We start from the raw sequence: 22359 nt of genomic DNA, 5'->3' as shown, positions 1-22359 counted from the left end.
TTTGTCTGGGTAAAACCTTTAAGATCATTGGGTCCAACCACTCCCCTCACACTGCCAAGCCCAACACTAACCCACATCCCTCAGCACCTCAGCTACATGGCTTTGCAATATCACCAGGGATGGGGGCTCCATCAACTCCCTGAGCAACTTGGAACAGTATGTGACAACCCTCTCAGCGAAAAAATTCTTCCTAACCTCCAATCTACATCCAAATGCAGGATTTGGCACTTGCTGTTGTTGAACCTCATAAAATTATCCTCGGCCCATTGCTCCAACCTGTCCACATTCCTCTGAAGAGCCTTTCTCTTTCCAAGTAGATCTATCTGCAAACTTACTAAAGATGTGTTTGATACCCTCATCGTACTAAAGATGTTAATGTAGCAGCCTGATAGATGACTCGTGTTTAAATCAGTGCTATGTCACTGGCAAAAGTAACAGCTCTTCCTTTCTCTGCTCTCTTTTAGGGCCCCCAAGGATTGCTGATAAAGTGATTCACCGCCAGTCCGTGCGCCTTGGCAGGACCATCAAGCTCCTATGCCCAGTGGAGGGTGACCCCCCACCTCTCACCATGTGGATGAAGGACGGACGGACCATCCACAGCGGCTGGACGAGGTTCCGGATCCTTCAACAAGGGTTGAAAATCAAGGAGGTGGAAAGCGAAGATGCGGGAACCTACATTTGCAAAGCCACCAATGGCTTTGGGAGCACCAATGTGAACTACACCCTCATCGTGATTGGTGAGTAAAGCTGGAGAAAAGCCAGGCCACACCTGCTCTGGGGGGAGAGAGCGAGACGATTTCTGTGTGCTGTCAGTGATCACAGGTTTTGCTTTGCTAATCATTTACTGACCTCCACTCTTAACTGGCCCTCTCCAGTGTTTGAGGATTGCCAGAGCTGGCGGTGTTGCTGCACATCTTCTGCTGCAGCCGACTGCAAGCAGATAAGATTACGTGGTGCCAAAGGTTACAAATCAACAGAAATGATGCAATAGTCACTAGGGTCCAGATCACAATGAATTCCACACAGGAAGGGCTGTGTGATAAGGAGAGGTCACACCGATCTTTATGTTTGCTGTTGGAACGGGATCGTTCTCAAAACAAATGTTAAGGCACCCATATGAAAACACACAGCTGGGAGGTCCATGTACTGAGCTTTTGCAAAGCATGGTGTCTTCAGGAATAATAATATTTAGGTTAAAACAAACAGAGCTGGCATATGACCCAGGGATGCTCAGATCCTGAGAAATCCCCTTGGTGCAGGCAGGATTAGAAAAGCTTGAGATGCTGCCTCGGTGATGATGGCTGTGCTTTTGACCAGCTTCAAAGGGCTTACTTGGCCTGGCAATGGGATTTTGGGGTCACCTGCTATGCTGATCATTCCTGAAGGCCCCAAAGACACTTCTCTGGATAATCAGATTCCTCTGCTGTGGCTGCCACAGGAATATGCTAATTGATCCTTTTCTGTAAGGAAGGGAAGAACTGGATGAAAATTGGCATGCTGGAGGATGCTGAGGGAGTAAAGGGGAGGGTTACAAAGCAGAGGATGAGGTCAGGTATCTTTCTCACCCTGTTACCTGATCAGCACCTCCGATATCTGATCTGCAAAGTTCTACTTCTCTCAAAAAGTGGAAGAAAGGACAGAGTTTATGGCAACTTCCAGTTGTCCACTGGATGTCATTTGGCCTGTTTTTGTTGCATTTCTTCTTCATAGTAGGACGAGTGCTGTCGACTCAGAGCATGTAGCAAACACTTGGTGCTGCTTGATGGAGGATTATCACCCAATAACAGGGTGATTCTTGGAGAACACGCTTTGCTACAGAGCCAGTATGGGATAGAGACCAAATGTAAATGTCTTATGAGGAAAGAGATGCTTAGGTGAAGGAAACCCTCTTGTGATATGACTCCTATAGCATCAGTGAGATAAAGCTGCAAAAGCCACTTCACAATTTCCATAGTTTTCAGATTTGGTTTTCCTCATTCCCCTCTTTCCTGTCCACATTCATCCATCTTTATTTGCTACGCTGTGCAAAAGAGGTAAAGTGGAAATAGTATATAAAGAGCCATGTCTATATAGACTCCATTTGGACATGTTTTCTAGATTGTTCAGTGTGGAGGAAGGAAAGCCATAGGAGGCTGTTTCAGTCCTGCTTGTGCTTTTACAGTATGTGAAGGTTGCCAAAGTCTTTGATCTTCTGTGTCATCCAGTATCTTTTATAAAGCTCAGGGCTAAATCCAGCTTCCATTATTCCAAGGCAGAGAGACATTGAGGCATCTAAAATTCAAAGAAGACTGACTATTCTTGGTGTTCCTGCAGAAACAAATGGAAAGGAAAAGCCAGGAGCCATAGGCTAAAAGTTGGACTAGAATTCAGGAAAGATTGAGGCAAAAACTCCAATTCAGTTGCTCATGGAAATTGGATTATCAAATTTAATTGTGTTAAGAACAATAGTGTTCATTATATTTGGCACTGAAAAGCCCTGGGCACAAACGCTAGTTATTTAGAACCTCATCAGGCAACTGTGGAAGGAAATTGCAAGCTCCCACTGGCCTCCGCGGGTGTGAGGTTGAGTCCTGTGCAAATAAATATTGATCACCAAGCACCAAGAAAAGGGTAACTTCAAACTAAATGTGTGGAAGACATGTGGGCTGAGTTATCATTCATCTCCATGCATCCTTGTTATAATGCTGGCTAAATCCTGTACTCAGACTTTACACCTTCCTTCCTTGTCTCACAGTGTACCATTGTGCTTTGTTGGTGCTCAGACCATTTTTGATGGATTACTGATGTCTTTTGTCTCCAGTGTTACAGATGTGTTCTTGTAATGTTTCAAACCAATTGCTTTTCACTAGACCAATTTCCCCTGAAAACAAATGTTCCCCTAGTGTCTTTCTTGCTAAAGTCTGCAAGTAAACACAAGGTATTACAGACTTTCCTTCAAAGGACCCAAACATTTAATGCATTGGCCAGATGCTCGTGTTTGTCTTGGTGAAAATGCTTTTGGTTGAGAGAAAATCAATCCTTTGTTGATTTTTGAGAAGGAGGCAGTGTTTTAAAACCAACTGCATGTCCGTTTTGAGGATGAAGATCAAATTGATGGAGCTGTTTTGTTTGTGCTCCAGTAAGCACAAACTTCATTAGGCGGAGTGGCTTTTTGAACCATATGGCCTCTGTATTCTCCCACTCCTTCAAAGGAGGAAAACCCCTCTTATTCCAGCTTTACTGCTGACACCAAGCATGTAAAACCACACAGGTGTCAGACATGGGCAAGGTGGTTAAGATACTAAATCTAGAATAGCATTAAATGATTCATTAAATGTTGGGACTTGAAAAAATAAACTTCATTTGGACATGAAAGCATTCTGGGAATTTAAGCAGTAATGTCTGGAATCGCTACAGTAGCCAATTGAAAGGTTTTGGAGTTATGCTGTATGCATTTAACTGAGGTCTGCTACATCACTTGCAAGTGAGAAACTGTCACCCCTGTGTCATATATGTGTGCACAGCCTCGGGATAAGGTGAAAGTTTACCCAAGATCCTACAGAGAGCTGAAACTAAAACTCAGCATCTTTGAAGCTCTCTTCTTGCTTTCAGTGTTATATAACTCATTAATCTTAATGCTTATTAGTCTCTGTATTCCATTGTAACATAGACAACCAACTAAAATCTGTGACATTATACAAATGAATTAAAAGGGCAGTGGGTCCACCAACATCAGTGGTGGACATGGCAGAGGTGAGCTCCCTTGTCTACATTGCACATTGGTCTCTGTGAGATGTAATAATTTTGGTAGAAGCCTTTTCGAATGTGGCTTTGTGGCTTTCATGACAGATCTTGCTTTCAACCAGCCATCTCAGTGCACAAGCCAAGAAAACAGGTCTGACTCTACACATTTGGTAGACATAAGTACATGTTGCCTGGCTGGAGATCTTCTTAGTCTGCAAGTGTGGATGAGATGGATTATTGTGATTTTACAGATGGTAACTAGGGGAAAGAGAGACCATCTGATTCGTCCAAGACCACATAAAATAGAAGTTATAGCTCAGAGTTCAGTCTAAACCACTTAAATCTCATCCTAAAAGACTATTCCTCCTCTGTAACACTTGCTAAAGTATTTTCTTTCTAATTTAGCATCTTCCTGCTTCTGTGTTGGAAAGGAATCTTCTCTTGTTTTAGGTTTTTGATCTTCCTTCTCAGACAAAGATCTTGCCAACCCAGATGGTAGCAATTGGTTTCTGACCTACTTACTTCTCCATCTTCTCATACTGCAGGGCCTGGATCACAGAGATCCAAGGAACCTTGCTCTTATACACCCCTTTTTGAAATGTAAGCCAGTAGACGCAGATAACCAATGTAAGTCAAAACTGCAATTTCCTCTCCTAGCCAGACTTAATAGTTTTTGTGGCTTACCGCAAGACTTGGATGCCAATTACACTGCAGACAGATTTACAAACGCTGGAAGACAGATTCTCTTTAATCAGTATTAAATCAGCGTTGCAGTTATTAAGCCTGATGGATCCTTATTGTAGAGAGTTGTCTTTAGAATCACAGAATCATAGAATGGTAGGGTTGGAAGGGACCTTTAGAGATCATCTAGTCCAACCCCCCTGCAGAAGCAGGGTCACCTAGATCAGGTCTTATAGGAACATGTCCAGGTGGGTCTTGAAGACCTCCAAGAAAAGAGACTCCACAACCCCTCTGGGCAGCCTGTGCCAGGACTCTGTCACCCTCACAGTCAAATAGTTTTTCTTATATTTAAGTGGAACTTTTTATGTTCCAGCTTCATCCCATTCCCCCTTGTCCTGTTGCTAGCTACTATAGCTCATCAATAAAAAAGTGCTGTATCTTCCTCAAAAGTTACTTGTACAACGATACCCATGAAAATCTTATCTTTGCCTTTTTTCTCAGTGGAACCAATTCAGAAGAGCTGATTTATAATCTACAGTTGTGAAAAGTGATTTTATTTTGGTTTTAGATGCTTCTTTACTTCAGAATAAAACTTCCTTGCCAGTGTGCTCTAAAATAAAGCCTAAGGCCAAAGACGAACAAATAACATGTTGAATAGCTGCTCATTATTTGAAAATTCTTCACCTTGGATATGTTCTGCACAAAAACAAAACCCAACCCAGATATGTGTTGGTGTAACTTAAGCTTGTATCAAGCTGTGGCCAGCTTCGAGAAACCAAGAGGTTGCATATAGGGAACCACTGCACTCTCCAGCCATCAGGGACTCCATGTGAAGTCTTAGCCCGAATGAGTGGGCTTTGCCTGACATAAATAACCAAAACCAAAGTCTTCTAACAAGGAAGTGCTGGACAACCTCCATTACCATCTCTTTCTGCAGTAATATAAACAGTGTCACCTGTTCCAGAAGTCTGGTCATTCTCTGAAGGGAAAATTGTTGATGAACAGCTGTAGGAAGGACTATTAGTAAATATTTATGCTGTAGCATAATGACCTCTTTCACTAATGCACAACACAGAGGACTTTTCACTTGCAAAAGTGTTATGGGCCAAGGTGTGCCAGCATTGCAACACGTGGGGTTATTGCTACAGGTGCTTCCAGTAAATACTTCATCTTGCATCAGTTGCTCAACTAAGTGATGAAAGATCAGACTGTCTCTATTTTTGCATCTGCACACATGTTTCTCATTACCTTCTGTAGTAAAGAAAAAGGAAGCAGCAACATGAGTAGGTTTTGAGATTGTCTCTGTGATGAAGACTTCTTGCTTCACTTGGAGACTGTAAACTTTCAAAGATACATCTTGCTTGGGTGTATCTTGGCAAAAAAATGATCAACATTTAAGTCCAAGGAACAGTTTCTCCAGTCTTTCTCTTTCTCATCTTGTGTCTCTGACAGCTAATATTGTTTTTTTCTCTTTTTTGGATGAGGATTTTGGTGAAAAATCCATTACCCATTCAGTTCATCCCCTCCTCTGATGCCTGGCTCTCTGAGTGACCATGTCACTTTGGCCCCATTTGGACTGTAGAGGCAGAGAGCAGGAGGAAGAATGCAGCACATGTCTGATGGGCTGTTCAGAAAATAAGTTATATCTCATTTTCAAACAAATCAAATTTACTATTAAATGTCTGCTCTCTGTCTGCTGCAATTGATTGCTTTGAGGATCTTCCCTGACATCAGATGATTTATCTTTAGTGTAGCTTTTTCCTGCTGAGCCAGCTGCTATTTAGTGCTTTCTTACAGCTTGTCCAAAGGCAGCTCTCTTTGATAACAGGCATGTGTGAAAAATTTGCATTAAAATAAGCTTCTTTTTTTTTTTAACAGTCAATGTAAAAAAAAATCATGGCAATGTCTGAATGGATATTTATTCTAATATGCTTTTTTTCTGCTCATAGTAGTAGGAAATACTGTGTGAAAAAAGAGTCAAGTACAGTAAAATATGGTTTGCATTACAGTTTTCCAATGAAGTCATCAATCTGTGTCTCAGAACTCGTTTATAGTGCAAAAGCTGAGAAAACATTTTTGCCTAGAGTCAGGTGCCACCAGCCATCTTGGAAAAGCATGACAAATTCATTTATGTTTGGGTTTTGGTCTCTTAATAAACTCTGGGGACCAGAGAGAGATGTGCTCTGCAAGAAGATGTGAATCAACATCAAGTCAGCAATGTGTGCACCAAGGGACTGCTAATGCTAAGCAAAAAACTGAAATGAGTCAACACTCTAAAAAGAAAAAGGAAGAAAGGTGCAGTATTTGCATTTGAGAACAGAATGGTGTAGCTTGTGCTGGTCATAGTGTGGAGGTAGCAATGCAACTGCTGTGCATTTACTTTCAGGTGAAATGTGAAAGGCAGCCCATCCAGCATAGGACCGTTAACACAATCACAGGGCATATAATCATGACTAATGATGATTAGTCAGTTGTGATATGGAAATGAAGAATTCTTTGTGACAATAAACAGTAACAAAGTTCTCATGTTTAATTTGTTAAGGCCCCAGTTCGGCAGCTGGATCTACGTTGGTGGCCTCCTGTGCATACTCAGTGTGATTAACACCAGATGAGAATCTGGCCATAGTCACTGATGCTTGGTAATGGTTATGTTGCTAATTAAAGCTCTGATTGGTTTTGGCCTTTGGGAGCTGAGCAGAAAAGGGGAGCCTTCTTTTACTACTCAAGGCCTAGTAATTACAATCATTACACAAGGACTTCTTGTCAGCCTGTGGTGCAGTGTCACCAGGTCACACCAGCCTCTCTGTGGAGATGCAGGTAGAACTCTGGTTCATAATAAGACATCTCTCTCAGTGGTGTTGCCAGGTGAGGGAGTCCTGCTTGTGGGAAGAGACTGTCAATCTGCATGAACTGATCCCATTGACTAGAGGAGTCAATGAAATGTAAGTATTTTCATGTTGTAGTGCAAACTCATAGCTAGAAACTGTTCACTTGCAAATGAAGCTCCTTTTCCACTGGAAGTGACTCATCATTGACTAATGATGTCCTCACCCAAGCAAAGGCTCTTCCCTCTGAGTGTTTATTAGCTAGGCATAAAGACACACACCCTGACCAAGCTTGGTGTTACTCAGGGACAGCATAAGTGTGTTAAAAGAAATCTAAAAGACATCAGGTATTCCTGTCCCCTGAATTTCGGTAGTGCTTTGTTTCTTCCTCTTTTGGGGAATGCCCCTCAAAGTCAAATAAACTCCCTGTCCACGTATGCAGCATGTTGAGTCCCAGAAAATGTCCATTGATCTAGGAGAGGAGAGGAGGAGAGGGAAATAGTCCAAAATGAGAAGGTAACTAATCCTGGTTGGCTGCAGAAAAACAATTTCACTAGTTTTAGTCATTTTGATGAGTGCTGCACTAGATTGATGTCACAGCAGTCAATAGCAATTTGTTCTTGAAAAGCTGTTTCTCCATAAAGATGTGGTGATGTGAGTGCCAATATTAGCTGTAACTATCCTAAAAATGACTGATCAAAAATATAGCACCAAGTGATATGACTGATGTCTCTCAGTGAATGGGTGTAAAAGGCTGGAACATATCACAACTGGGCAACAGTCTTGTTTCTTCCAAGTCCAGATCTATAATGTAACTCAGTGCTAATGCTGTATAATGTCCACAGTTTTTACAAGATCTTTGTTAGGTTTTATTAGTTTCATTTGATTTTATAACAAACTTTATAGTATGCTTATCAATACATCATGTTCTGGATAACAAAAGCCTCACTGTTTCGGGTAAATTTCTTTCTCTCCCTTTCGTGAAACTGTAACATAGAAGCCAAGTTAAGAAGGTGACAACACCTGTTCACAATTTAAAGGAAATGAAAAGATTTTTTTCCATGAATGTAAGCATGAAATTCATACATATATGTATGGATATATAATTTCCCCCCATACTCCATCCTGTGGTAGACTGTGGCGAACCAGAGCTGCAGCCAGTGTAAATTGGAGGCATGCAGGACATATGGATGCATTTAGCCCACAATCCTTTGCAGATGCTTCAGAGTGTGTAGCTGCTGCTACACTCATGCAAATAGCAAACTGCAGCTCTGTTTGCTGCACGAGTATTGTTTGGGAATGAAAGCAAATACACAATGCCAAGCAGGCTGACGTTAAGAGTGTGTTTGATCTGAGCAATTTATGGCTTCCTTCTGTTAAAAGATATTAATAGAATTAGCCTCTGATCCCAATGAGTTTGTGGTGTACATGTTGTATTCTTCTCGTCAGTATGTCTGAGGCTAAAAACATCATTTCCTTCTGACTTTCTGAATCTTTTATCTTTGTTACAAGCCTACAATGGGCACAATTTCAGCCTGTGTTGACCGAGCAAAGCTGGTGTGCACAGCCACTGGTTTATCCACTTTTATGGATCTATAATGCTTAGAAATAGCCACATTGGTGAGTAGAGCCAAGGCAGTCTCTGGTCCAAACAGGTGATGTGTGTGTGTTGTGGAAAGCAGGCATGCAGAAGGTGGTCTAGATTACCAGCCAAGATCTGATGTGACTGCAGAATAGTAGTTAAGAGTCTTTTAATTAATAACACCTCAAGCAATGAGAAGCCATGATGCTAATTGCAGAACTGATCATCAGTATTTTTGAGATATCTATCATCTTGCCAACCATCCAACTGACCATCTCCCCTAAGCATCAGGATGTTTCTGTTAACTTTCCTTAAACTACTGCTGTCATCCCTTTTTGCTGACAGTGTTTCTTTATCACCTCTGCTCCATTTCTCTTTTTTCTTGCCAAAGGCTGGGGGTGAAGGACTTAACAATGGCCTTACTGGACTCAGAGGACCACTGTAGCTGAGCTGAGCTTCATGGGCACAGTGTCTTCAGCAGATCTCTGCGAGAGAGCATGGTGCCCCTAACCCTAGTGCCATACATCTAGTGTCTGGTAAATACCACAGTGGCTTATTTTAGACAAATGTTGGTCTTTTTGATACCAGTTAACTCAGAAATACACAAAAGGCAGAGTTGTAAATTAAAGGCACATTGTATAATATTTATTATAGAGAACAATGTGCCCTTGTGGCCAATGGTATCCCAGGGTGCATTGAGGAGAGTGTGGCCAGCAGGTTGAGGAAGCTTGTCCTTTCTGCCCCACTGCAGGAGGTTACTACTGTGCTCTGTTGAGGCCACACCTGGAGTACTGTGTCCAGTTCTGGGCTCCTTAGTTCAAGAGTGATAGAGAACAGAGTCCAGTGGAGGGCTACAAAAATGATGAGGGGACTGGAGCATCTTTCTTATGAGGAAGGGCCGAGAAATGTGGGGGTGTTTGGCTTGGAGAAGAGGTGGCTGAGGTGGGGACCTTATCAACACTTATACATACCTAAAGTGTGAGTATTGAGAGGATGGGGCCAGTCTATTTTCTGTAGTTCCTAGTTACAGGACAAGAGGTAACAGGCACAAGCTGGAACTCAGGAAATTCTACTGGCACATGAGGAGAAACTTCTTTCCTCTTCAGGTGAGGGAGCCCTGGCCCAGGCTACCCAAGGAGGATGTGGAGGCTCCTTCTCTGGAGATTTCCAAACCCACCTGGACACGTTCCTGTGTGCCCTGATTGAGTGGAACCTGCTTTAGCAGAAAGTTGGACTGGATGATCTCTAGAGATCCCTTCCAACCCCTACCATTCTGGGATTCTGTGTTTAACAGCATCACATTGGGCTAGTTTATAAGATGTATCTTGGATGTTGATTTTGGAGACCCCTTTTTATGTGTAAATGCACATACACACCATCAGTTGCTCACATGCTGCTTCTTGATCTATACGTGTAGCTAAGCTGCCTGTTGAAATGTCTTGAGTATTTTTACATTCCTGTAGGGTCTGGTTCTCTACCTTTCCCGTGCTGTCTTTGGCATCCACATTAAGAAAAAGATGGAAAAAAAAAGGAAAAGAAACCCCCAAATAACTGTTGGCAATTAGTGTATAAACCTATTTTGAAGTCCAATTTATTTTTGTTTGATGAGTGAAAGAACATATTCTGCGTTGTGCTTGATGAATAATATCATTGTGCTAGAACACTTTGATTCTTCTTACTCTATAATAACGCGGGTTTCAGAGTCAGAAGACCTGAGTATTTACATTATACACTTTTGGCAATAAATTTGGAAAAGAAGGAAAAAAAAAAGCCCTAATCCCAGGAGTTCTGAAACCTACACTCCTTCTTAAATGTACCCTGTTAAAGACATTAAGTCCCTTGCAAACATCCATCTATCAGCAGTTGAGAGTTTGTAAAAGGCGTACTTTGTTCTGAACTCCCTGCCCTACTGATTATGCACAGTTCTTTTATTTTGTGAATAGGATGATGACCCCTTAGCCTGGTAATGATGACAGATTTATGTATTTTAACACCCAGACGCTGCTGTATTTGTTAAGGGCTGCCAGACTCCAGCAGTGCTGCAACTGTAGTTTATTTTCATTGTCAGTTTGTGCTGCTTTTTAAGGTGTTCTGCAACCACTGGAAGCAGTGCTGCTGCTGCTCTCAGAGGTTGAGATGTCAGGATGTTAAAAGCATAAACCACCATCCTTGGTCTGTTTCCACTCATAAAATGTCAGTTTTACTCTGGTCATGCTGACGGGGTAGAACCTGCTCCTCGCACTGAAGCCAAGGAAAAGAGGGGAGAAATAAAACCCCTCAGCAGTAAGAGGAATCAGATAACACAGAATTTATCCCTTTACTCTCCGCTCCCATGATATATTTTGCAGCTCTCAATGTTTTAAAGAGAACCTTCATCTAATGTGCAGTAAAAGAGGAGAACATAAACATACCTTGCAAGCTTAGCTGTTGAAGCACTGTATGGGTCAACACATCTGTCCTCTACCCAGTGCATCTGTCTGCGATTTCTTTGGGGTTGCTTCAGATTACTGTAAGTGGCAGAACAATAGGGAGACAAACAGTAAGAACAATGCTGTTGGTTAATAACAAGCTAAATTATTAACAGGCCTGGATAGAAGATATTGCACACAAACTAAAGGGAAGCAAATTATTTTATTTTCCATTGCAATGATCCAGTGCAACAAAGGCAGTTGGTGTCTTTTTTCTGTTCTTCTTTTCTTTCATCTTGCTCTGTGTGTACATAGTTATCTTACAGACACACTACAAAGATTATAGGGAAAAAATGCAGAGTATGGATCTTTTTCTGGGCAAAAAATGCAGAATATGGATGGTTTTCTGATTTCTTCATGCCAACCAAGCCACTGATTCTGAGTTTCTCACACTATTCAAATAATGCATAGGACTTCTATTACCATTTTTTTTTAAACTTCCCATTCATTGTTTTACTCAAGAATAATATCAAGTCAATTGAACTATGGAGTTGAGTCTGTTTTCTACTTGATTGTCAATGAAAGCCTTTTAAGTATTTAAGACTGAATCCTCTGTTGCAAAGCTATTTTGATTTGGGAAAAAGCATCACCACAAAATTCTCTGATGATTTTTCTTTGGTTCAACATTCAATGTTATCTCTTCTTAAAGTGAAACCATGTGAGTTGGCATGTTGTTTTGTTGGGTTTTTTTTTCAAGCTAGACCAAATTAAGATGACCTTTCTGCTGAAGTAAACAAGGATCTTCTTCTCACCTTTGTTGAATGTGCAGCCAGCAAGAGAGAGGAGAGCTGGTGACAGTCCTCCTTGTTCACTGGTAGGGAATTTGGGAAGGGATTTGGATCCACTTCAGATACAGGCTGGGATTCCAAAACCTACTTGCTGCTCTCTCCAGAGCAATCCCAGGAATCTCATGGAGGAGAGGGATGGCACCTTCCCAATCCCCAGCACAGCCCAGCGTTTGTGCTCTGTTTGCAGGCGTCTCCTGACAACTGCAAGCCCACTGCAACTTCTCCTCATAGCCCTTGTGTCTGCTTTGGCAGGAGAAACTGTAATCCAGGAGAAAGCTGTGGGAACTCGACATCAAGAAGGTCGGTTCAGCCAAGGTCTCTTGTGAGCTTCTTTGGTTTGAGTGTGGTTTTGTTAATCCCTTTCCTTCAAGGAGGCTCAGAAGATGCAGCAGCCTTCGCTTGTGGGAGGTGAATCATATTGAGAGAGAATTTTGAGAAGCTGGTCTGGACCTTTGGCTTGAAATGCAAGCAAGGTTCTAGCCATGCTCCTCCTGTCCTATCAAGCATGCCTCTGAGATGTGAATGGTCTCCTGCTCACATTGGCAGTTTGGTTGGCCTTGTGTGTGGAGGCTTCATTATCCCCTTTCCTCTGGGATGGTTTTAGAGGCTCTGGGGAGGTGTCTGAGGAAGTGTAATCACAGTCACTGTAAAAACATGCCTATGTGACCTTATATATAAAAAAGAGATTGTTCTCTGGGTGCTTCATCCTTGGGTAATTATGGAGAGTTTGCAGTGGTCCCTTGAAACCTTGCCATGACAGACAAAAGGGCAATAGCTTTCAGGGGTAGATGGGTGGGATTGCATCAGAAAGGAACTTGGCCACCCGACATCCTTGGTACTGTCAGCGCTTCTATGTATCTCTGAGCCCTTTGCCAGGAATGGTTTGGATATATTTTAGCCTTGTTCTAGGCAAAATCTCAGTCATAGACATACTCAACTATAAATTAATCTGCAAAACTGTAAATACTGGAGTTACACCCTACAGGTGGTTATTGCTATTTGTTTGTTTGACCTACGTTAGCTCTTCTCAGCAATTCTTGGCCCTTTTTGTGTTGTAAGCACCACGCTTAACGGCAGAATGGGTTGCACACTGGACTGCTCAAAAGAGACATTTTTTGCCACCTTCCAGCATGTACAGCAAGGGAAGAAATGTTGCAGATCCTCTGACAGCATCCATGTTTCTCTGAGGTCACATTGGCACATGCTGAAGGACAAACTAAAAGATACACTAGATTCTTCACACCTGGTGTTTGGAGAAAACACTCTTTCATGTTTGGGGCCAAATCTATTAATCTTTCTTCCTATGCTATGGACTGCAGAAATAGTTTCAGGCATAGGGAGTAAAAACCAACAAGTTGCCTTCACATCTTTCCTGTTATTTCTGCTACAACCTGTTTTTCCAATATTTTATTGCTCTTCCTCCTTGGACAGTTACCTCCCTGAAGTCCCAGACCAGCTTTTTTGACACTTAGCATGAGGAATCTGTATGCTGTGGGAGAACGACCAGTGTGCTAAACCCTTACAGAGTTCTGAGCTGCCTCCTTGTCTTTCAGATGTGGCAAGATAGCTAGTACCACCCCGACTCTGTAGAATGCAGAGTAATAGTGATTTAACTTATTGGGAGTGACATTGCTTTTGTGGCTTGATTAGCTGTGATTCCATGGACTTGGAAGGTATATTCAAGCCTGTTTACTTCATCCTGATGATTTTGGGGCATTTAATATTGTAGTGCAATGGCATTTCTTCCCCTTCCTCAAATGCTAAACCATTGCTAAGCTCAGATGATACAGACAGGTCCTTGCTGATACTTTGGTCTCTGCTCAGAGTATAAAGTAATGAGTGGATTTTTAGCCACTGCTTTTCTCAAACCTCGCTTCAGATATGGCATGACTCTGGCCATGAGTAAAATGCTTTTCATGTTCTCGGGGAGGGAAGAAGTGAACTCCACTTAGAGGTCTGTAATTTTAAAGCAGCATGGTCAGCTGAACTTAGAGCGCTTTATCCCTGAGGCAGTCAAAGGTGGAAGATAAAGGGGAGTTTTTCAAAAGCTCTCAGCTGAGGCTGAGTCAATCCCTTTTGAAGAATTCCCATGAATTTCCATGGGATGAGTATTGCCAATGCTGAAAGCTTTTGAAACCCTACCTACCATCCAGTGACACCTTTTGAAAAATGTGTGTACTAAGCACACATTCCTGGGAAAATGTAAGTAGGGTTCACATATGTTGAATGCCGAGGTGCTTTCTCAGAAGCAGGTGTTTTGAAAGGAAATTGAAAAGACAGGTTTCTAAAGCAGTTTTAATGAGCTATAGTGTCTGCTCTAGTCACTAGGGAGGTAGAACTTAAGCTGAAGCTATTTTTTAACACAGTTTTGTCTTCTATAAGCAATGTCTGAACAATAAGTTGGCTGTTGCATTAAGCAATCTCTCTAACACCAATCCAACACATTCAGCTGTTGTGTGAAGTCACAAAAGAATTGCAAGGTTTGCTATTATCTAGCTTGGAGCTTGTACAACGCTTTGGGAGTCTGAATACGAGCGACATTTCTGTACTATCTCTGGATATGAGCTCTAACTGCTGTAATATTTAAATACAAATTAATAAGAGCATGGAAGCTAGACCCTAAGACAGTCCCAAGGTTGCAGTAATCAATTTTTCTTTCTTTTTTTTCCCCACTTTGAGAAATCTCCAGGCTCAAATATCAGGAACGCTGTTGTTGGATATAGTCCATGCATGCAGTTGCCTTTGGCTGTGGTGGGAAATCAATGGAGTTACTAAGAAAGAATGTATGTGAATGATGAGCAGGGTGCTCTGCCCATGTTGGAGTGCAGCATCCTCGTATCTGCCCTCGTTAGCTTTGGGACTGCTAAAATTCCTTGGCCTCATCTGAAAGGAATGGCTTGTCTTGCAGTTCTACAGGGAAGAAATGAAGAAGGAGCAAAAGGAGAAAAACATTGAGGGAGAGATTTTTAACAAACCTCTTTCCTTCCTTTTGAATTGCAGACACATTAAGTATTTAATATTTTAAGAGCATCTTCTTACTTAGAAAAGCTGGCAAAAAGATGGGATTCAGTATGAGTCTGCCAGATTGATTTACAAATCGGCCTTACGAGCTCCTGCTGCTTAAACATACCAGAATGCGACAATTAAAGCCAACATCTGGAATTCATTGGTGGAGCTGATCCTAGATAAACATTAAATGAATGTCCATTTCCTTAGCATTGGATTTCCTCTGGCTACCACAGCTTAAGTAGTGTGTCATCCTATCAGATAGAGCTGATGATGATAGCAGAGCAAATGTCAATGCCATAAGTCAGATATATTTGTTCCATCTTTTAGCACTAGGACTAGAGCTGGGCTGAAGAGACAGCACTGTTTTTTTTCCACTGGATTGAGGGGATGGGTTCCTCATGGCTTTCATTTGTGCTTGTATTACCCTATAGTCTCTGACCCCCTTGGTCATTGGAGGAGAAAAAATATAATGGTTCTTGGGTGGTTTTATTTGCACAACCATTTTCTCCTTCCTCTGAAGCCTCTAAATCCTGGGTTGATGAAATGAAGATGAGGAGAGGTGTTTCTACATGGGCAGGCACTCAGGATGCAAACAAGCTGAGGGGAAAACCACGACTGCTTTTAGAAGGGGAGCCCTTCCATTAAGAGACATGAAAACACATTTTCTCAGGTCTTCACTTAGGACATCATTCTTCCCTCTGATCTCAAAGAAAATGGATGAGATTTGAGGTCTTTAGGAAGTTTCTGAGATTCAAGGACTTACACTGAAAGGTCTGATATGACCTTTCTGAGGCATGAAAGTTTGCCTACTAGCAAACAGACGTGGGTTTTGCAGAAAGATCTTTGAAACAGACACTTTCTACTCTGTAAAATGCAGGAGCTATACTGAAAAAAACTAAACATTGCTGGCTCAAAGGTCTTCCTTCCAACCTTGATATGATCTCCAAAATCTCTATTAGTGCCTCTCTGGGTCTCCAGATTGCCTCTGCTGGGTTCCCCTTCTGCAGCTCCTGGCTTCATCTTAAAGCATAGTCTCTGTCTCCCTTGGGACTCCAGCATTCAGCTTCCTCCCACTTTCACCAGTGTGACAGTCAAGAAGTCATCCTTCCCTTCTCTTGCCTAGTTGTTCAGCTTTATAAAAGCATAGCTCAGTACCTTGGTTTCTTTGGTGAAAATTTCATGACTTTTCCTTTCCTTCTCTCCCTTCTTTCACACCCTGCCTCCCCTGACTTTGTAGAGATACTGAATACATATGGATCTTCTCAGCCCAGGATGTAGGCTCCAGGAGGCAACCAGATGGCTTTTGGGAGGCATTTCAGTTTTCAATCTTCCATCCTCAGTTCTGCAGCAGCAATACAGCCATGATCATAAAATCACAGAATGATGGCTATGCTTGACATACTTCAGAGTGCTCAGTGGCACAGTAATATTTCAAGGACCAGTACTTTTCAGAAAGGGAGCACAGATGGGTTCCCCTTATCATCCCAGCACAGAGCAGATGCCTTCTGTCATAGAATCACAGAATCTTAAGGGTTTGAAGGGACCTCGAAGGATCATCCAGTCCAACCTCCCTGCCAGAGCAGGACCACCTAGAGTAAGGCACACAGCAACTCGTCCAGGTGAGTTTGAATATCTACAGAGAAGGAGACTCCACAACTCAGCTGGACTGTCTGTTCCAGTGCTACATCACCTGAACAGAGAAGAAGCTTCTCCTTGTATTTTGTTGGAACTTCTCATGTTCTAGCTTGTACTCGCTGTCCCTTGTCCTATCATTGGACATAATTGAGAACAGCCTGACTCCATCCTCCTGACACCCCTCTGAAGGCCCCCAGCCTGGCTCAGCCGGGAGCCAGTGGCCCCACGCACAGAGCTGAGCGGATTCAGCACAGCGATGCAGAGGAGCATGGCCCTTGCACTTTGCATTCTGATAGTATAGAGTTGCCTGCTCTGGGTGAGCTAGAAGAGATAGAAGTATTTTTTCTTGCTGGTTGGCCCTTTTTCCCTTGTGACTCTATAATCTGCAAGTTGAAATCATAGCATGAAAGAGCTCCACAAAGAGGAAAGGTTCAGGTAAGTTTGTGGTTATGTTCTTTGCTTTGCTGGTGACTTCTATCTGGTGGGTTTTCCAAAGCTGCTGATAAAGATTTTTCTATCTATTACGGTGCCAACAGTAGCCTGAAGTCCCAGTTTCCTCCTACGGAAGACAGATCTTAGAGGTCTATAAAATTTATACAGTATACTTTCTGATTTTTATTAGCCTAGTGAAAGAGATCATATTTTGTGTGCTTCTGTATCTCTGGAAGTTATGACCGGGGAATTATTCTGCAGGGCAACAAGCTGAATGCTGTGGTTGAAAATACTGATTTATCTGAGCCGTGAAAGGGGTAGACCAAGCAGATAATGAAAGTCCTTGAAATGCTTCAGACATGCACAGCCATTTTAGAATATCCCACAAGGGGGCTATGGGTTACATTGTGATTTAGCTCTTAGTCATTGCTAATTAGTTCCACCTAAATACTGATTTCCCCAGCCCATTCTTCATCTCTCAGTTGTAACACCCCAAAGAGTGAATTTTCTTTCCTCTCCAAGTGTTTGAAAACTGTTTTGTGGCATCTTGTCTGTTTGTGGATGTGCAGTGAATCTCATTGAATACTGGGGTAAATACTTCTAAAAATAAGATAGTCTTTAATAAACATGCTCTTCCAGGCCCAAGTATGAACAGGAAGAGTAGGGCACAGCAGAAAGCAAAACACAGACTTTATAGTCTAAACAGATGAAATTGGTCAAGGGGTGGTGGAATTACAGAAGTACAAAAAGGTAAAGGGAGTTTCTAAACTTTGTGCAGAACATCAGTGGCATAAGTGTACTCTTTATGCCCCCTGTTAGTTTCTTCTCTGCATTGTTTTTCTTATCTGGGCAGCTAAAAAAAGAAACGAAGCATTGGCCTGTAAAGCATGTGTTGTTTAATAGCCTCTGTTTCAATTCAAATAGAAATTTGTACTAAGACTGGGTAATTAGTTCTACTTGGGACAGAGCAGAGTTGGAACAGAACTACCGTTTAGGGATGTGTAACTTCTCCCTGCGAGATCAGCCGTGACTTTTACTTCGATAATAAGGAAAATGGCTTTCTTCCAATGAAGGAGAAAAAACCCCACAACAGTAGAAATGCATAGTGAAGAAAGAATAAGAGGTTTTTTTCTATTGCTTGGCTTAAACTGGTGGTTTTTTTTACATATATATGTTCTGCCAAAATCATTTGTTTGCTAGTAAGAAAGCCTCCAGAATGACCTTATGTCAGAACACTGACAGACATGGATGGGAGTGGAAGGGATCGGTACAGTGTCACTTGGGTGGGATGTCAGGAGAGTCAATCCCCTCTGGAGATTCCTTTCCTCCATGAAAGTGATGGCTGCTGCACAGCTTAGACACAACCTGGAATTTACCTCTGTTGTTTTGTGCCCTTTGCAGCTGAAGGGCAGCTCAGCATAGGCAGCTGAGGAGGCTTTTGGGCTATGTTACCACTCCACAGACCTGGAGGTCACAGGGAGATGCCACATCCTCCTGGCCTCCTTCTTTCATGCAAAAAACAACTAAATAGCTGGGTCTTTGCCACAAGCATAGGTGAGTCCCTTTTACCAGCACATGGAAGAACTGACCAAGCTCTTTGGCTTTTTGTTCAGTAAAGAGCAGTGGAAGGTAAATCTGAGGTGACTCTGTTGCCTTCTGCATCATTTTTCTGACTTAAAAATAACACTGTGGCTGCTGTGGTTGCCATTAGGGTTATTTAATGCTTCAGCTTTTTGGTTTTTTCCCTTTTTCCAGAACACTAGGCTCTGCAGAGCAGAAGAACTGCCCCATTGTGCGAGCCCAAAGGAAACACTGCATAGAAAATGTGAGGAATTTTTAGGCCATGATATGTTTGGACTAGGAAGCAGGGGACTCGGAGGAATGCAGAGTACGGTTCCAAAAATATTCCTTGCACTCGAGCTCTTGGTCAGTAACAGTTATTTTTGTTGGCCCGCCAGCCCCCTCGAGCAGAAGTGATGTCATTCCCCGGCATAGTGGAGGTGAAAGCACAGAGAGTGCCCTGTGGTTTTGAAGGGCTGAGAGTGGACAGCTGAATCAAATGCCTTCTGCTGTCTCAAATGCTCCTTCTGTTGTAAAAAATACATATATATATATATATATTTTAAAAAATAATGTGTTGTGGGGAATGGTGAGGATGGCTTAAAAATCATTAACAGCACGGTAGGAACATTTCCTGTAGTTACAGTCTCTTCATCCTGAGTGAGCTCCCTTCCTGATAGCTCTTCTGTTTTTCTCCTTATAGTGATGTGCATTCTTGGCAGGGGGAGGTACCTTTTGAGTTGTGTTTATAATGTAATAGTTCTTCAGTTATTAAAACTGATCAAATCATAACACAACTACTCTTGGTGTCCGGAGCACCTCTGGCTGAGACACGGGCCTGTGGATGATCTTCACAGTGATTAAGATAGAATCATAGAATCACAGAATGGTAGGGGTTGGAAGGGACCTTTAGAGATCATCTAGTCCAATCCCCCTTCAGAAGCAGGGTCACCTAGATCAGGTCACATAGGAACATGTCCAGGTGGGTCTTGAAGACCTCCAAGGAAGGAGCCTCCACAACCCCTCTGGGCAGCCTGTGCCAGGGCTCCCTCACCTCACAGTGAAATAGTTTTTTCTTATATTTAAATGGAACTTTTTGTGTTCCAGCTTCATCCCATTACCCCTTGTCCTGTTGCTAGATGTAATAGAAAAAAGGGACGCCCCAACCTTCTGAAGATGAGCTGGTAAATTCTAGAACATCTATGAAGAAGAAAGCCAGCACTATTTCTGTAATAAACAGGGTGGAGCATTAAACTACTGAGATCTTTTTGCATACTGGTGACTCTTAATGTTCATTGTGATCTTGATGATGCTGGTTCAACTTTTAAGCCCATGTGAGAGAGAGTAAGAGAGAAGGTATGCTTTTAAAACAAAGTTTGTCTAGGCTGAAAAGATTGTGAAAGCTGTGTGCATCCATGTATGGTATGGATGCCAGGCTGTTCTCAGTGATGTCCAATGACAGGACAAAGGGCAACAGGTACAAGCTGGAACATAAGAGTTTCCAAAGAAACAAGGAAAAAGTTCTTCACCATAAGGATGATGGAGCACTGGAATGGGCTGTCCAGATAGACTGTGGAGCCTCCTTCTCTGGAGACATTCCAAACCCACCTGGGTGAGTTCCTGTGTGCCCTATTCTAGGTGGTCCTGCTCTGGCAGGGGAATTGGACTGGATGATCTTTTGAGGTCCTTTCAAACCCTTAAGATTCTATGATATGAACCCAGCAAGACTGTAACTTCACCTTGATCCTCCCTACTCTGCACTCTAGCACAGGTAGCTAAGCCAAATGTCCACCTTCCCAAAGCATATTTGACACATGACAAGGAGTTAAGAGACCTGAATTTTAGTCCTAATTCTGGCGTTCAGGTACTGGGTGCCACTGAGTTTTGCTTTCCTGCCTGGGTCTTACACATGCCCCTGCTGTACTCCCTGTGGGACAGTGTTCATTCTTGTGGGGCTCCAATTTTTGTTGTGGCATCTGGATTTAATTACATGGCAAGTAGTAGCCACACCAGTCTTTGCTCCTTCAATAGCACTTGTGAAAGCTGTGTCTTGTGATGTGACATGAAGTGCAACAGATTTGAGCTAGTTTGGATCATGGGACTGGTCCAAACTCTCCTGTTTGGATCTTTATTGCATGGTGTTTCATGGGGAAAGCAAGAACCTCTAAAAAACCTCGACGCTGCCTTTCCAGGGTTCTTCAGCTGGTTATCTTGGGGCTAAAGAGGAAACAAAACTGTATAAAAACAACCCAAAAGTATATGAATGAGAAGGTTTCCTAACCTTGAAACTTAACTTTTGAGTTGATAAAATCCATGCAAATGCTGACAGTTATACAGTGGCAGGAAATTGTTTAAGGTGTCAGGTTTTCCATTTTAATTCTGGGAACACTGGCAGTAGATTTCCTTGAAAATGCTGTTGAAAAGGGCCCACTTTCTAAATTGGAAAGATTTACAATTTACCTTTTCTATTAACCTCTTGTTCCTCAAAAGGTTAAGTAAGGGAAATTCCTCTTTTTAACACTGGTAAGCTGTTTGACAAGGTTTCGTTAGCACTGGGTAACATTGGATTTCTCAGCAAATCAGCCAAGGTAATGGTGGAAGAAACATTTACTTGCAAGTTCTCTACAGAAGTCTGAGAAAACTGCTTTGGTCATATAATACATATATCCTGTTTAACTTTCACTATCACCCTACTATCTACTCCACTAGAATAGAATAGAATAGAATAGAATAGAATAGAATAGAATAGAATAGAATAGAATAGAATAGAATAGAATAGAAAGAATATTTCAGTTGGAGGGCATCTCCAATGATCATTTAGTCCAACTGCCTGATCTCCTCAGGGCTGACCAAGCTAAAACATATTATTAAGGGCATTATCCAAATACCTCTTAGACACTGACAGGCTTGAGGCATTGACCACCTCTCTGGGAAGCCTGTCCCAGTGCTTGCCCACCCTCTCAGTAAAGAAATACTTCCTGATGTCCAGTCTTAAGCTCCCCTGTCACAGATTTGAACCATTCCCATGAGTCCTACCACTGGATATCAGAGAGAAGAGCTCAACACTACCCTCTTGGCTTCACCTCTTTAGGAAGCTGCAGACAGCAATAAAGTCACCCCTCACCCCTCTTTTCTCCAAAGCAGACAAGCCCAAAGTTCTTAGTCACTCATCATAGGGCATTCCTTCCAGCTCTTTCAGCAGTGTTGTTGTCCTCCTCTGGATGCATTCAAGGACTTTAACATCTCTCTTAAATTGTGGGGCCCAGAACTGCACAAGGTACTCAAGATGAGGCCAAAATGATGCTAAATACAGGAGGATGATCGCCTCTTTTGACTGTCTGGTTGTACTGTGTTTTGCAACTTAACATTTACACAACTGTCTTACTTCTTCAAGGTGTTGTCCATTTTTGAGTGAGTCAATCCTCAAATAACCTGGGAGGAGATCAAGTAAGCATATTTTTTTATGGCAAGATGGAGCTTGGGATATCAGCACAGACAGTTTATGTAGGATAAATCTACTTCACCTGAGGACAGGAAGGTACATTTGGAATTGTTGTTGAAATCTGAATTCCTTTAGGTTAATCATAAAGCAGGCTGGAGCCTGGTGGATTTGGCATTGGAATGTAGGCATCAGGCTCACCTGTGTTAGGTACATC

General features: G+C 42.3%; 1 protein-coding gene across 4 annotated transcripts in view; it reads left to right on the top strand.

Moving 5' to 3' along the window:
* The window catches only part of FGFRL1 (fibroblast growth factor receptor like 1), a 193144-nt gene that overhangs the window by 93437 nt on the left and 77348 nt on the right, over positions 1-22359 (top strand). For all 4 annotated transcript variants that reach the window (XM_061993094.1, XM_061993093.1, XM_061993095.1 and 1 more), the window contains exon 3: positions 465-737. In XM_061993094.1, the coding sequence (XP_061849078.1) occupies positions 465-737 (273 nt within the window). The remainder of the gene's footprint in view (positions 1-464; positions 738-22359) is intronic.

Source organism: Colius striatus, chromosome 3, assembly GCF_028858725.1.
Source record: "Colius striatus isolate bColStr4 chromosome 3, bColStr4.1.hap1, whole genome shotgun sequence".
NCBI classification, from domain to species: domain Eukaryota; kingdom Metazoa; phylum Chordata; class Aves; order Coliiformes; family Coliidae; genus Colius; species Colius striatus.
The sequence above is the reverse complement of the archived record's forward strand: the minus strand, read 5'-3'. Positions and strand labels throughout refer to the sequence as shown.